Below are 17,569 nucleotides of genomic sequence, written 5' to 3' on the forward strand. Positions count from 1 at the left end.
ACCCTTTCCAAACCCCTAATCATTTTAGTTGCCCTTCTCTGAACCTTTTCTAGTGCCAGTATATCTTTTTTGAGATAAGACCACATCTGTATGTAGTATTCAAGATGTTGGCGTACCATCGATTTATATAAGGGCAATAATATATTCTCCGTCTTATTTCTCTTGACTCCTTCCCTATGAAAAGCCACAAGAAATACTGCATTTAAATTTAAGACATCTAAGTGCTGCCTAATGGCTATGTTAATCTCCTGCCAATCTCTTATATTTGTTTTATATATCAGGGCCATGGTGGGAGGTCGTATCTCAGGCCTAAACAATAAGAAGACTGCTTTTACTCAGGGCCTTCAGTAAGGCCATTTTTCTTTTCAGAGATCCTTTGTAGATCTGGCTAGATTACCTGATATTGAATAATAGCTATTTTCTGAACTATAGGCTTTCTGAAGTTAAACCTCTTCTCTGGAGGCCTTCTTGCTGGGTCCAAGTTAGGAAATAATTTTAACCACTCAAGATACAATTATGCAGGCCCTCATATTGAATCCTTATGACTAGAGTAGAAAAATTTCAATTGAAATGTGTTTCGTCTGAATTTGTTGATTCATCAAAATCTAATTGTCCTGCATAACCATGTTGATTTCAGCTAAATTCGCCAGAAACCAGATAGGTTTCTGATGGAAACCTGCTTGCCAGACAAATTTCCTAGTGAAACCTGCCTGGTTTCCTGCTAGTTTGCCCACCTGTTCTCCTTGGCAGCCTGCTTGGTGGGTTGCCAGGGAGCTTGGGATTCCAGCTCTTTGGCAACCTGGGCTCCCAGGATCCTCGGCTCCCAGGAAAGACAGGCAGAGAAAAGTAATTCTATTTTTCAGAAAAATTATAAATTTTTTATTTTCATTCCAAATCAGAACAAACCACATTTCTAAATCTCAAAAAAACTCTGTGAAGCGAAATTGCTGTTCTCTGTGCAGCTATACTTATGACTGTGAAAAGAAAGTTGTATTCTGATTCAGAAGTCCAGACAATATGAATTCCTGGATTGGTTGAGTAATACGGAGCAGTCCATTTTCTGAAGTAAGAAAAAGCTTTTAGCATATGTAAATATAGAGAATAGATGTAAAACAAAGTAGTAGTTACTGTTTGATGTTTGTTTTCGCCACGGATGTCTATTTGATGATCCTTATCAGACACAGGTTAATTTTTAGTTGGTTTACAACTATACATGATCATATGCAATATCTTCACAAGAAAATGGATAAAACTGTAATGCTGTTATTAATTGAATAACTAGCTCTGTATTACTATGAAAGATGAACTTATTCATGTATAAGAAACATAAATCATAGTAAAGTATTGTCAAAAACTTGTCTTGGGGGAAAAAAACGGGTTGCATTTACTCAACAGCTTTTGCTACCAAATTTGCAGATATGCATTACACACATTGTATTACTTGTAGAGAAACTGATTTTATAGGATATGGGAAAGAAAGGGACACCACAAAATTGAAATCTAGTAATTTTTAAACAAAGAGTTAAAAGTAGGTTCAGATTATACAGCTACTCCTGAGCTCCTATTTTAAAAGTTTACTATTAAAAAATGTTATCTCCTGCTGTTTTTGAAAGACCCACACAGACAATTAGAGAAATTAATTGCTGTCAAATGCAAAAAAATAGTTTTATATCTAATCTCTCTAGTACTTGTAACAGTAATAGTTTTTTTTAAATGTTCAGACCTAACTGTAATTTTTAAATAGACACATTTTTAAGCAAGTTCAGTGTCTGTTTTGAAATTAACATTTTGGAAGTATTTTGGCTAGCATTTCAGGATATCGTTTAAGCTATTTTTTCCCCTCTCCTTTATCCTACCTTCTATACTTTTGTTTTCTGCAGATACCAAACATTTCTCCCACAGTCTTCCCACCAGCCAGAGGACCTGGTTTAGGTTTATTCTTTTTCCTGGAATTGATTTGATACACAAATGAACTATAGAAACTGAATCATTCACCCACTCTGTACGTGATTTCCACACACGTTAAACATGTCATATTTTGCACAGGCAGATTGCAGTCTGAGTTTAGGTGGCAGGTGAACAATGAAGTTTCTTGCCGTAGCTATACATTATTCAAAATTTTGCTTTTGATGTGTCTTGATGTAGAATTGTGACTTTTGTATGGGGAAAGTTAGTATGTTTTGACAAAAGTAATGGTTTATTTAAAATATTTCAGAAGACACACAAATATTTAGATTAGTCATAGCCTGAGAAAACTGAGGAACTCCAGAGGGATCTAACAGAGTGAGATGAATGGACTGCAAGATGCAGATGAAATTCAGTGTTGACAAATGCCAGGTAATCCACACTGAAGAAAATAGTTTGAACTACTCAGGAGCTGACCAGAGCATGGACAAATCACTTAGCCATTGGGTCAGGAAAGGAGGTTTATTGTGTTTTCAGTGTCTTTAGTAAGAAGAGGATTCAGCGTTTAATGACAGCTTTGGATGTGTGGGGAGCATGAGTGGTGTGGGAAGCATAGTTTTGTCAACAATAAACAGAAAATGGGGATGCTTTTGGAGGAAAAAGAAACTTTATTTAATGTTTGAAACTAAACTGCACAGAGTATTCATGAATATAATTTAGAAAACAATTTGTGGTTTTCAGGTTTTAGACAAGATGACTAAAGGTCTCTTCAATCTCTGGTTTCTATGATGCATGTTAACTAGCTCAACTTGAAATAGAAAATAAGATTACAGGTTAAACAAATTTGGGGTGTTGATTAGGACAAGGGAGATACATTGTGTAGTCACTTCAGTGTTTCTACTCTTCTATTTATCTGAATGAGTAGAAATAGTCAAAGTGCAAAAATGTGATAACTCATCAGTAACAACCAAGAACACAAATATTCAGGAGCATGAAAAGACTTAGTAAATATAGGCTTGCTTTGTAAATGTGCTTTTGTCTAGCAAAAATATTATATTGTATAAACTATAATTAGAAAATGGAACATAAATCTAGAGAAAAGGATGTGTTTGTCTGCTGCTAGAACACAATTGTCAGATACGTGATGAAAATCACAGGTTCTCCTTCCTGATATTGCCTCCACAGAGGCCAACTGCAGGCCTAATCATAGAATCTCTTTTGAAGTTACATTTGATGAATGTGATGTTCGTCAAGCCCTACCTCCTTGGGCTCAAGGACATGCTACCCCCACTCTGAACTCAAGTATATAAATAACCCATCCTAATGGTCCCCCAGCTCCTCTCTGTCTGCCAGGTACCTCTGTTTCCCTTGTGTTGTGTTGTGCAGTAGTGAGGAAAGCCGTTAATTCTAATTTCTATATAGTTCTTGTAGGTTCATTTAGTAGTAACTTCAAGTTTTTTTGTATAAACCGAACAACTTTTTCAGTCTAACCCAGGGGTCGGCAACGTTGGCACGCGGCCCGCCAGGGTAAGCACCCTGGCGGGCCGGGCCAGTTTTATTTACCTGCTGACACGGCAGGTTGGGCCGATCACGGCCCCCACTGGCTGCGGTTCACCGTCCCGGGCCAATGGGGGCGGCAAGAAGCAGCCCAGGACGGTGAACCGCGGCCAGTGGGGGCCGTGATCGGCCCAACCTGCCGTGTCAGCAGGTAAATAAAACTGGCCCGGCCCGCCAGGGTGCTTACCCTGGCGGGCCGCGTGCCAACGTTGCCGACCCCTGGTCTAACCATTAAGGCAGATACAACAAGAAACAAAAGGTTTAAGATATGCGTATCTTGCCATGTCAGAAAGCCTGCTTCAGATGGTCATGTTCTCCAAGTCCTTTTTTGAAAGAGAAAAAGGGCCACCAAACAAGAGTCCAAAATCTTCTCCTTTGCACGGTCCATTAAGAGTGCAGTCTTAGAGGCCTTTGTTAAAAAAGGGTTTCTGAGCACAAAGTGGTGTGGCTATGAAACCCACCTTGGTGCCAAAGCCTGCTGAGTTTCTGCAGGCAGACTAGGGGTCCATCTCAAAAGAAGGTGGCCTGTAAAGATCACTTCATAAGATACTGCAGACTCCAAGATCCAGACCCCTTTGAGCTTTGGAAAATTCTGCTCTGACTTCCAGTGGCTCTAAAGAAGTAACAAGGTGCAGGTAGGAAAAAAATCACTGGCTGGGGCTTGTTGTGGTTTGCCTCCTCAGAACATACACTTTTTGACAAAGAAAGGGCCTCCTTGGATCTAGGCCATTTGGTTTTGTCCTCTGCTCTGAAGTGCCCATTGGAGTGTAGGATTGATCCACCCTTTCCCTGGATTACCAACAGATTCCTATTAAAGTTGTTAATAAAGGGGCTCTGAGGATTCAGCAGTGTTGTCAGTGCCCGACACTGATTATTCCTTTTTGGGCTTGATGCCCAAATTCTGTTGAAGTTTTCTTTGGAGTAGCTGTCCCCTCAGGTGCAAGAGAGTATCTCAGTACTGTGGGAGCCATGGTTCTGAGAAACTCCAGAGCCTGGTTTGGTGCTGTGAGGGTCTTGGAGCAGACAAGAATCTGCTCCTGGCCTTTCTGTTAAAGCTCCTCCTGAAATGGTGCCAGCCCCCTATGTTATGTCTCAACCCTATTTATGCCTGTAAACTAGAGCTTGCCAACCCTTTAAGGGGAAATTTTAAAGGGAGGAAAATGAGCTAGTTGAATGGTGCCTCTCAAATTAAACGATCTCTATACAACTTTTGTTATTAGATATATTTACATAAAACAGGATCTTTGCTACTTTGGAATTGATCTGCTCCCACTGCTTTTTCTTCACTTGAAACTAATCCTTTGTGATTTTTATATTTGCCTTCGCAGCAACTAATTGTTGTATTACAATGATTATGACTTCAAGTGAGGTGTAAGAAACAAAAGTAATGGGGATCTCCAAAATAAAGTTGCTTTTTTCATACAAATGAATCTATTAATGAAACCAGGGAAAGAAAAATGCCAAAAATGTATCAGCACAATTGTTGCTAAACAGTGTATTTTAATCTTCTAAGCTCATGAAGTGATTAAATGCTTTCCTTTCCAGGAAGCACATCACTGGAGCTTCAGGAGTAGGGTTATCCTGACACAAATTATTAATGCAGTTTTCTAGAAGTAGAAGGGATGTTTTGGCCAGACAGAGTATACATACATTTTTTTAGGGAGCTGTGATTACATCTTTGTTATCGTAGGTACGCATAAATTCTGATACTGTCTTAACTTTGTTTTTACATTATTATGGCCATTCTGCTAAATTCCCTTTTTCAGTTACAGAATCATTTGTCCAGTAGAGTTGCATATAATAAACAAATGAAAGTTAGAGATGTTATTAATCCCTCCCACTCTGCTTGATGCCAGTAGGCGACTTAACAGTTAGTTCAGTTCTACTACTGGTAATTTCCAAGTTTAAAAAAAAAATTGCCTTGCAGTGATATCTAACGTCTCTACTGTGGTACTGTATCTAAGTACCAATCAGTGACTGACTGGCTTGCTTGCTCACAGAACCTGGTTATCAATAGGTGCATAAGTTCAAACAGAAAGTAAAACCGTCTTTTTTTGAGCTTTGAAAGACTTCACTTGTTTGTTGTTTTCTTTTAGTTTTTCTACCTTGCTGTGGTTTGTGGCATGAGCCAGAAAAAAAAGTACTGAAATACAATGCAAGAGGTTGTTTTTTGTTGTATTTCTAGCCCAGCCTAAACCTGAAAGTTTTGGAAATCTTGTGAAAAAAACAGCTTGTGAGATTTCCGGCCTGAATTTGTTTTCCAAGCAAAAAAGATTTCACATCATCTTTTAAAATATCTAATAAGCCTTTAAAGTGATTTGATTTTGGAGGTTTCTTTACACTTCAAAATCCAAGCTTCTTCTTAACGCACATTGTCACAACAGATATACCTATCCACAGTTCTGTTTAAGAACTGTTCTCTCAGTTCAGCTCCACCCTTTCTAATTAGCTCTTCACTCTGGTTTTGAAACGATTGTCTTCTGGCTCTCTAGCTGCTAGATCTTTTTGTTTCATGAATTATTTTATCCATGCCTGATCACTTTCTTCTAGGTGTCGTTACAGCCATGAACTTCTGTGAATTTTTGATATTTAATCGGCTCTTGCAGTTTAGTGCTTAAAGAGGATATGTTTGCTTTTGATATTCTGTGACCATTAGGGTGACCAGATGTCCCGATTTTATGGGGACAGTCCCGATATTTGGGGCTTTTTCTTATATAGGCTCCTATTACTCCCCACCCTCTGTCCTGATTTTTCACATTTGCTATCTGGTCACCCTAGTAACCATAGTGCAGAGATTCTAAGAAACCATGTTACTTCTCTTATTTATGAGTTGTATCTAAAATTCATACTCTTAACTCTGAAGGGTTAATTGTAGATGACTTTCTAGTGGTTTCCGTCTCCATATTGTCTTTTTGTGTTGAGTCCACTACAGCAGTGTGGCATTAGTGAATTCTTAGGCCTGGTCTACACTACAGAGTTAGGTCAATGTAAGTCAGCTTATATCGGCCTAACTCTATAAACATCTACACTAAAATGTAGCTCCCACCGAAGTAACTCACCTACTACACTGACTTAATAACTCCACCTCTGCAAGAGGCGTAGCACTTAAGTCGATGTAGTTAGGTTGACGCAGAGTCAGTGTAGACACTGCTTTCCTTACATTGACTGTTGCTGCCTTCTAGAAACCATTCCACAATGCCCCACACTGGCAGTTAAATCGGTGCAAGCATTCCTGTTGAGGATGCGCATCACCAACGAAAGGAGCTTAGAGTGGACATGTAAAACTGATTCAATTACTGCGGTGGCTGTATGTCAACGTAACTTAGGTCGATTTAATTTTGTAGTGTGGACATGCCCTTATTCATAATGAGGTCCACAGGCCCATGACATTGGGCACTTTGCTTGCTCTATGCAGCCTTTGGAGACAGACCAAACCTCTCATTCAGAAGCAGGGGAAGTATGGTTCCATCTCTGAGAAGCTGCCAGATTCCATCTGCCTCTCCAGCTGCAGGCAGACAGACCAGCTCCTCCTGCTGCAGAGCAAATTTAAAGAAGAAGGAAAAGTAAGGCGGAGGAAAGGCTTAAAATCTCCAGGCTGTCAGAATCTGCCTTTATAGGCACAGATTATTTCCTTTCTCCTCAATGGCTGGGATTCTCCATGCCCCCACCCACTCAGAGGGCAGCATGGCAGAGAATGCTGAGTGGGAAACCAGATGTTGTCTCTCCTCCATCTCCTCTGCTGATTAAATGCTTGCATGGGGATCTGTGCCTTTTCTGTAAAGATCCAGACCTTTCTCAAGTGCTCAGACAGGCAGGATTTCATAGAATCATTTCCAGCAGCCTCCTTCCCTGGAAGCAGTGGCAACACATCAGGAGTAAAATGCACTAGGCCTGGCACAGACAACAGCAGCAGCTCCAGGTCCAGGACCAGCAAGCAGCAACTCCCTCTTTTCCACCAGCATGGTGGGAGTGTAGGTTGAAGCAAAGTATCAAAGATCCAGGGAATCTTCCCACCCAGCCTCTGGAACCCACGCTCACAGCTGCGTCTGCTGACTGCAGAGCCTCTCCCCCACCCTTCTGCAGTATAGATCAGGCCTCAGAGTGCAGCATGGCAAATCAATGCAGAAAAGACCAGGCCATAGAAGTGCTGTTTACTCTAGGCACACATACACACAACCCGCACATAGGGAAGTCTCCCTGCTAGGAGAGGAAGCCCAACACTCCAAATCAGAGCTAAACACTCAAATAATAAAATAAATACATCCCTCCCTACCACATACGTGCACAGAGAATAGACTTTCAGGAAAAGTGTACTGAGTATTGTGAACTACAGTTTTGAGGTCTGTAGATACCTTAGATAAACTTCAGCTAGCTATCACTCCTCATATACCCTGTGAGCATGTAACAGTGGGATGGGGATTTCCTGCCATGGTTAAAGACTGGGACAACAACAGGGCTGTTGTCTTGCAGGTTGCCATGTCTTAACTATTGGGCTTTCATTCCCAGTCGTTGCTGTGGGTCACCAAGCCCTAATATCCTGGTTATTGCTCTTAGCTTCTATTGCAGGTTGCCAGTCTTCACTATCAACTCCACCTCTGTCTCCAGCACGTGGCTATGGAGTGATAAGAGAGACAGCAGTATAGATGTGGAAGAAGCAGCAGACAGTGAGGGGCCTTTGGCTCACCATTTCTTTCTTCTACCCTACACGTCCCCTGACCTCCATTTTACAAGGCTAGAAGGTTTCTTGGTGTGCACAGTCAAAATTTATCCCGGTGTCATTACCAAAGATAAGTGTGCCTTCCCCCTGTGGTCAAGAGCTCAACATTTCTAAGTGGGAAAATTTTTTTATCTGAAAGAGTGACCTCCTTACTATATAGGTCCTTCGCAGGCAGCTAAGTCCAGGCAGGCATAATCTCAGATCTCTCCTTCGGACAGCAGGCCAACAAGGATAAGTAAATAAACCAAAGAGAATTGTCATATGACACTCTTAAGTGCTCCTGCATGCTTTCAGAAGCAATGCTAATATGGGTGGACAGTATAGCAGATATGGTCTCTCTCAGCCTATTAAATAAATCTCACAGCCTAAGAGCTTTTGCCTGAGAAGAAGTCAGGGCATGCAGACAGCTATCCTAGATTTCCTGTGAATGGGGACAATTGAACCTGTCCCTGCTCTTCAGAGGAAAAAAGGCCCTATTCCATATTATTCTTAGTTTAAAAAAAAAAAAGTTAGAAGGTTACAGAGCACTTCTCAACATCAAGTGTCTCAACAAATCATTTAAAAAAAATCAAAATTCAATATGAAGACATTAAAATCCATACTATCTGCCATCGACCAAGGGGACTGTATGACATCTATACATCAGAACAATGCCAGTCTCCATATCTCAATTCAGCAATCTCACAGATGCTTCTTACACTTTGCTCTTGAAGCACAACATTACCAGTATAGGCTGTTTGATTTAGCAGCAGCACTGCTCTGCTTACAAAAGTGCTGGTACTGTTAATATCATGTCAGAAAGGAAGTGGTCTCTATTTACCCCTTCCTGGGTGACTTATCCAAGCCTCATCCAGAATCACTCATAGACTATACTACCAAAACACAATGCTCCAAAGCCACAATTTTGTGAAAGTCTCAGTTAACAGTCTCATCTTGTTCCCAATCTGTGAGTGGGAACGATTACTGTCCTCTATGAAGTTGCTTGTTGCAGAAAAAGCAGAAGCGGAGAAATCTTATCTAAACAGTCAACCCCCAAATCATCATCATGGTACCACAGATTCTCAAATTTTTTCAACATGGATTTGGGTTAGGCCTGTCAGTTCCGACTTTCAAAGGTCAAGTTACTGCTTTGTCTAGCATCCTCTGTGCAGTAGACAAGACAGAGAATTTCATTTTACCCAAACGTCTTGCATTTTTCTTATGAGAGCTGCATATCTTCTACATCCTGCTGGTGTGCATGAGAAGTTATTTTATGGGATCTTACTTGATTCTGTTGCTCACTCCCTCAAAGCTGTGGCAGCTTCATGGGGAAAAAAATCATGTGCCTTATAGAATAAAATCTGTAAACATATGACCTTCTGGTTATCTGTTCATATGACCTTCAGAATTCTGTAAGTTGGACGTTCTCATCATCCAATGCTGCCATCAGTAGACTGGTGCTTCTCCCTGTAGTATCCCAGTGACTGTTAGAAAGGTATATCCCCATTTGCATCTGTACACTTGTCTGTATATAGTTCCCTGATGAGTTTATACTGCTGTAAAAATCTCAATGTCATGAATCTGTGGATCTCATTACAAATATAAATAGGAAAATTTATCCGTGTCTTACCTGAAAATTTCCTTTCTTGGAGTAATGAGGTTCACAGACCCAACCTATCCTTGACTGGGTTGTTAATTGGAAAAAGATATTGAATTTTTAATTGATACTCAGTTTGCTATTCATTGAGTTCTTTGCTGTTCAGAAGGACTGTTCTATTTAGTCTAAGAGCTTAATTTTCCTTAGAGTGCTTAGTTTTTCCTAGGCTTATGGAAGAGTCTCAACTAGCGGTTTCGCAGAGGTGGAGCCACACTGCCTCTTATTGACAGATTTGGTCTGCCTCCAAGGCTGTGCATAGAGTAGAATTCCCACTTTCCTGGATCTGTGGACCTTATTATTCAAGAAAGGAAAATTTTAGATAAGTTTTCCTATACTTTAGTACCAGAAATTGAGGTTTCCTGGAATTAATAGAGATAAATATTTTGAAATCTCAACTACTAGTGTGGATTGTTTTTGTGGGAGTGGGGGGGGGGGTTAAATCTCATCTCAATCATTACATTTGTGCATGAAGAAGTAATGAGGTAATTAACTTCAGACTTGCATTTTGTCCATCTTTTCTACATAGTAACAAATGTTTTGTTTGTACATAACCTCCCTAATTAACTTCACTTAGTTCTTGTATTCTTTTGGTTGACAGTCACTGCTAAATAGCAGAGATTGGAATTTTTCATCAGAGATTGGACCTTAGCCAACTTCCTACTGGAGTTTGCTCAAAGAGTAGAAGTGCTGTTATCCTGTTGTATCCCACAGGGCAATAAACTGGTCTCTCTGCTGTCATCTTGCCAAGGAGCACAGCCACTCATTTCCAGCTGAAGTGATATGGTTACAGAAGGATTAGCAGGATGTGAAAGCTGGATGAGCAGGCTCTAACAGGGAATGGGTAACCACTTGGAACAGGTCAGAGAAGCCTTTTGAAATCCTTGGAACTTTCTTCAGTCAAAAGTTATAGTTCTTGATCTTAGTTAGATCAGCTTAACTAGTTAATTTCTTTCTCTTTTTGAGGCTGCCTAAATATACTTACAGTCTAGCGGACGTTTATGTATGTTGCTCAAAAGAATAACCTGTAAGAATATACCAGGTGGGTTCATTTGCACTAGACAAACACTTTTGCTGAATTGCTCTGTTTGTAATTAAGCCATGATGTGGTCAAGCAAAACTGGTATTGTAATCACAGTAAAATTACATATATGGCTACTTCTGATGAGACAATTTCTTTTTTTAAATACTGCCACACTTTTGATTTACATTGCATGGTTTATAGACAGTTTATATTCATGTCATCTTAGATAAATTGCTCCCTGCTAGTTGAATAATGCTCATTTTAGGATCCTGGAGCATAGAGCAAAGTACAAAATTGTTAGATTTTGCATCACCTTTGTTTTCTATCCATTGTGTTTGATTTCTGAATGCTGACTGGCTTGTGCTGTATTGGGGTTCATCTTAATAAATAACATCAGAATTTAACTAAATCATTTGAAATTCAGAAGAGCAAGCTACTACTCTTCTATACCAGTCTGTTTATATATACTTAGGCAGTCTTGGTACAGATGTTTGAAAATGATAATGTCTGCAGAACTCTGGAATTTTCTGATTGACATTCTGAGAAGCCACACGAATGCCAAAAATCTCCAGTTAAACATACACACACAACTTCCTTTTTTAATATATTTTCCATTTCCTAATATCATTGAAGGTAATTCAAAGTCTACATTTATTGAAAATTATAGAACCTGAAGATTACTTGAAGTCACTCCACCTATATAGCCTCATACCTGGAACATTCTAGGTGCACAATTCAACAGGAAACTTGTCAGTTAGATAGTTTCAGCTGAAGTTTGTTGGAGACTGAAGAATGAAGTAGGGCAGAATGTAGTTTGTTCAGAAGGACCCTTTTCACTGTGCTAACTTGTTTTTTTATTTTTACTTTTTTCCAGACCAATTTAAGTGCTTATAGTTATAATTAAAAGATATGATTGACTGATTGGATTTTAGAAGACATAACATCCCTGGAGGACTAATTGCTTTATGTAAATGATGTGTCTTTCACCACTCTGTGTTTCTCACTTACCATTAAGTGACTTTGTAGAGAAATATATTAAAGGACAAATTAAAGCTTATATTTAGAAGCTGAACCAATAGACAAACAGCAATTTCTTAAAATATTAAGACATTGATATTTCCCGACAGTCTGTTTCCAATGTTATAGTTGTGACCTGTATGTCTAACATTTTTGTTAATGACAGGGAAAGCATTTGTCTAATTTTATAATTATGCATTATAGAAACCAAATGTTTTTTTTTTCTATTTATATCCTACATGCCTACTAGAAATTTCTCTTTTTATTTAACAGGTTTGGGTAAAACAAAAAGGAAGACAAGTGCACGAGATGCCTCACCTACTCCTAGTACAGATGCAGAATATCCATCCAACGGTAGCAGTGCAGATCGGATTTATGACCTTAACATCCCAGCCTACGTTAAATTTGCCTATGTGGCAGAGAGGGAGGATGAGCTGTCCCTTGTTAAAGGATCCCGAGTCATTGTTATGGAAAAGTGCAGTGACGGCTGGTGGAGAGGTAGCTACAATGGACAGATTGGCTGGTTTCCTTCGAACTATGTGGTGGAGGAAGTTGAGGAAGCAACTGCAGATTCCCCAAGTTTTCTAAGTTTAAGGAAAGGTGCATCCATGAGTAATGGCCAGAGCTCGAAACTACTTCATGTTGTTCAGACATTGTATCCATTCAGCTCTGTCACAGAAGAAGAGCTCAATTTTGAAAAGGGGGAAACAATGGAAGTCATTGAAAAACCAGAAAATGACCCAGAATGGTGGAAATGTAAAAATTCCCGAGGGCAAATTGGTCTTGTTCCTAAAAACTATGTAGTAATCTTAAGTGATGGTCCTACCATTAACACTTCCCATCCACCTCCGATAAGCTATACAGGGCCATCTTCTACAGGACGGTTTGCTGGAAGAGAGTGGTATTATGGGAATGTTACCCGGCATCAAGCAGAATGTGCCCTAAATGAGAGGGGAGTGGAAGGGGACTTCCTTGTTAGAGATAGTGAATCTTCGGTAAGTGACATTCAACACTTGAATTTTTATTATGTGCTTTATATAAATAAAAAAACTACCACATGGTGTATGGTGTTTGAAGTAGCAATGATGGTAATGAATAATTACCTTACATTAGTACAGTGTCTATCCCAAAAGAAGTAAGCAATTTACAGATTTTACAAAGTGATATTTTTGCTATACACTTGGGTCACTTCATTCACTACTGAGGTGCAACCATCTTTGGAATGAAACACAACAATTGTGAACTAGTTTGTGTACTAATTGTGGAGTCACAAGTCATAATTCCCTAGTAAAGATTGAATTTCATTTTGAACTTAAAGCAGGGATTCTCTTGTAGGTATGAAAAATACAGCATATCCTCCCCAAATTTACCACACTTACTCTGAGTATAAAAATTAATTTAAATGGGTCCTTTAAGAAATTTAGCATCTGTAGCAGTCTTTTCTTTGTCTTGAGTGATCTTAATAATGAAATAATATCTTCAAACTTTCCATATAGTTAAAATTTCTTGAAATCTTGTGTATAGGTTATATTTGAAGAAATTAGGTTGTAATTAAAGATTTTATCTAATTTTTATGATTATAATAAGCTGCAGACAGAGTCAAGTAACACTCTTAAGTTGAGCCACAGTGACATCAGCATGATGTTGTAATTATGTCAAACTAAGCATTACAAATGCAGGAAATTCAGAAAAAGGTTACTCTTAAATGTGTTCCAAATATGCTAAGGTATGGAAATACATAGTTAAATCACTCAAACAACCTGAACTCTGCCTTATGGTGACATCATGACAAGAAAAAAAATGTAGTTAAAATCCCTTAATGTGTCTTTTAAAAATAAATGTTCTCTAATCTGGGACTACTAATACTAAAAAGCCTTAATCATTATCATATGGTTATTGAATGGCATCAGCCTAACTCAGTCTTAGGGTTTATCTACGTACTATTTATGTATGCTGTAACTGTATCAATCTGAAACCATCATAAGTACAATCCCATAAAGTGGATACAGTATAGCACTCTAAAAGTATTTATATTCCCATAGATTTAGGGTTCTGGTATTAAAGCACCTTTATGCCAGTATAACTGCATCCATACTATGAGTAATACTGATTTAACTATACTGTTTTCAAAGTAATAAAGTTAAAGCAATATAAAAAACTGTGTAGAGGCCAGAGCTTAAAACAGTTTTTTGTCTGAGAATATATACCTTTAAATAGGCCCTATTGGAGCATTAGATCAGTTGTATTAATCATTTCTACTTAGAACTTCTGACTAAGATTATTTTCATATTATCTGTTAATCTGATAACTGTTTCTGTGTTGTTTAGGTTCTGTAAAATGACTTCACAGAACATGTTAGTTAGGGTAACCAGACAACAAATGTGAAAAATCAGGCCAGGGGGTGGGGGGTAATAGCCTCTATAAGAAAAAGACCCAAAAATCCAGACTGTCCCTGTACAATCGGGACATCTGGTCACCCTAATGTTAGTGTAAGTACTAGTTGACAAATTGTGGCTTTTCATTAGTTACTATTAAAAAATCTAAAATTACCGTATATACTTGATCATAAGCCGGTTCGTTTATAAGCCGACACCTCCCTCCTCCTCCCCCCCCCCCCCCCCCCCCCCCAAGATGGATAAGTAAAAATGGAAAAAAAATTATAACCCGTTCATAAGATGACTCTATAATTCAGGGGTCAGCAAACTTTGGCTCCCGGGCCATCAGGATAAGCCGCTGGCGATCCGAGATGGTTTGTTTACCTCGAGCGTCCAGAGGCACGGAGGTAAACCTAAGTAAACAAAGTTTCCGGCGTGCCAGCTGCTTACCCTGATGGGTCGGAACAGCAACTGGTGGGGAAATTTTTTTGGGGGGGTGGGGGGGGAGAAGCTGGAAGTCAGGGGAGTAACCACATGACCCCACACCTAGCCTGGGACCCCCACACTCTCTCCATCCCATCCCTTCCCACCTTATCTGGGGAGGGCCAAGGGAGGAGGTCTCTGACCTGTCTGGAGCTGCTCCGGCAGGCTGGGCAGCATGGCTGCAGCCTGCTCCAGCGGGCTAGACCGGACAGCACAGCCGCAGCACGTTCCAGCGGGCTGGGCCAGGCAGTGTGGCCACAGCCTACTCTGGGGGGGTGGGGCCGAGGAGCACGGCTGCAGCCTGCCAGCCCTGGAGCTGCAGCTGCTTTGGAGGCTGGGGGGAGAGCAGTGTGGCCAGAGCAGAGAGACTCTGGCCCCACCTCTTCCCTTCTGGCTGTGCTGCCTCTCCTTGTCCCCTCTGTTGGAGGGAGGGGCTGTGTCCCACCTCTCCCTCTCTATACCCGTTCATAAGCCGACCCCCATCTCTGGTGCTTCCCTTTTTTACTAAAAAAATTTCAGCTTATGAACGAGTATATACGGTAGCTTGTAGAAATTGAGAATATTTTAGTTCTTCATGCTTCTGTTGAAGTACATTTTGTATTTCACATGCTATAATTAGTGCTGGCCAGGTAAAGGTCAATTTAAATCCATCTCTTAAAATAGAGTCAAAAGTCTGCCCCCCCCAAACGTTGATGCAGAATGGCCAGGTTGAAATCATAGTCACTTCTGAACACAGCTCTTGTTACTCAGTTCTTTATTGAGGGAATGTTTCCAGGATTAGCAGAAATACCCTATAGTAAGTATAAATCTATTCTTGATTTTAGTGGAGTTTGTTTTTTTAACTCAGTGGTGTACTTTAAGTTGGGATTTGCTAGCATACCTTGTTTCTGCCGGTAAGATTGTTAATGTCAAGGGAATAACAATTTAAAGGCAAGAAAATAGTTTTTAAAAATTGATTCAACTTTTTTCTTTCGTTTTTGATTAAACGCTCACAAAATATTGTTTTATTTTCTGAAACACATTTGCTGCTTTATTCTTACTGAGGTTAGAAGAAGTGGGGACTGACATGTATTTCCATGCCCTATAATTCTCATTTCATACACAATAGTATTGATGACATACAGATGATGTCTTGCAGAATGATTCTGTGTAGGTTTCAGGCCTCGCAACCGAAGGGTTTTTCCTGGTAGATTACTGAGTTTTAGTTCCTTCTCTAGGGGAAACCCATCAAAATGTGCTGCTTTACAACTTAACTCTACCTCTCTGAGACTGTTAATTTCTGTTTCTTTTCCCAGATTTTCTAGACATGACTTTGTGCAGCTCTCTGTTAACTTATTTGCAAAATGGGGGGAAATAATAGTTGCCTGTTGCTGTCAAGGGGATATGAGGCTTTAGTTAATAAAAGCTATGAAGTGAACAGAAATATTAACAGCAGTCATTGAAAGAAGAGAACTTGAGGCTCATGGTATTCTGGGTCCCAGTCCTCAGTGATCAGTACTCTAGGGTGATGAATATTTTGTAGGTCTTTATCTATTTTATGTGGATTCTGCCCATAAGGTAAAAATTATCTCTACACAACGAAGTATTATAGAAAAGTAATTTTTTTAAAAAGATGTAAATTGGGTTGGGGGCTGTATATCAGAAATGTCTAGCCCCAACTGTGTACCACAAATTCTATCCCAGGCCCTGAACCAGCATACCAGTTTTCAGGCTTATCTGACTGTGCATATGGATTTTACAGCAGTTTGAAAATATTGCTAAACAGAAACAGGTTTGCAACGTTTACTAACGTGATTACATGCTGCCCCATAATGACCACTGTGTTACAGCTCTTTTTTGTTGTCTAGATCTAAAAAGACTCTTTGACTTCTATCTGGAAAATAGAAAATACATTAGCCTTTTTATTTAATGACCTCATATTTGATAAATCGGTGTCCAAAATGGTTGCCAAATGGTGGTTCTCACGCTCTGTAGTAAGATTGTCGCTTGTGGGGTATACCAAGACTCAGTCAAAGTATAGTCAAGTTAGTCAGCTGTAAGTCAGTGCCCCCATACAAGTCTTATTGGACAACCCCATGGAATTTACTAAGCGCTTCAACAAAACATGATTGCTACAACACTACACAGAAAGTTTAGGTTCAGGCGTCTTCTGAATTGACATTTCCATTCTCTCTTCAATCCTGGTCTCTCTTTAATCAAAATGCTTCAGTCTGGTCTTGCTGATACTACATTTCTCTAAACAGAGAACTATACTTTTGTAGTTGGGATGAGTGTGTCTGCCTTTGGTTTACTATCATTTAGGAATTATATTTTTGTTATGCATTAGGTTTAGGGCATGTCTACACTGGCAAGTTTCTGTGCCAGAAGTTATACCACTTTTATTAAAATGCTGGAATTAAACAGCTGTTGCGTGTCCACACTGTGCTCCTTGTGACGCTGGAGCACATCCACATTAGCAGCTCTTGCAACAGAAAAGACAGCAGTGCATTATGGTACCCGTCGCACTGTGCAACTGGCCGCAGGGTGCTTTGGGAAGGGTTTGCAATGCCTCATGGGGCAGGCACAATGTCACATGATGCAGGTTTCCCAATCCCATTGTTCCATGGGCATCCTACTACGTTGCCAGCTGCTTTTCAACTGAAGTGGGTAGGGGGGAGTGTGTGTGTGTGTGTGTGTGTGTGTGTGTGTGGAGGAGGGGAGAGAGACAGTGTGTTTCGGGGGACAAAGTGTGTGTCAGCATGCTGTCATGTAAGTTCAGACAGCAGCAGGAAACAACCAGTCCTGAGGCAGGGGGAGGGGGAAACCCTGACATCAGCCACCACCTCCCTCCCTGGACTCTCTGCGCGCGCACACACACA

The 17,569-nt window shown here is 40.0% G+C and overlaps 1 protein-coding gene across 4 annotated transcripts in view; it reads left to right on the forward strand.

Moving 5' to 3' along the window:
• NCK2 (NCK adaptor protein 2) overlaps positions 1-17,569 on the forward strand; it is a 166,992-nt gene that overhangs the window by 126,109 nt on the left and 23,314 nt on the right. For all 4 annotated transcript variants that reach the window (XM_054010484.1, XM_054010495.1, XM_054010476.1 and 1 more), the window contains one exon: positions 12,127-12,848. In XM_054010484.1, the coding sequence (XP_053866459.1) occupies positions 12,127-12,848 (722 nt within the window). The remainder of the gene's footprint in view (positions 1-12,126; positions 12,849-17,569) is intronic.

The sequence above is a fragment of the Malaclemys terrapin genome, chromosome 1 (genome assembly GCF_027887155.1).
Source record: "Malaclemys terrapin pileata isolate rMalTer1 chromosome 1, rMalTer1.hap1, whole genome shotgun sequence".
Taxonomy (NCBI): Eukaryota; Metazoa; Chordata; order Testudines; family Emydidae; genus Malaclemys; species Malaclemys terrapin.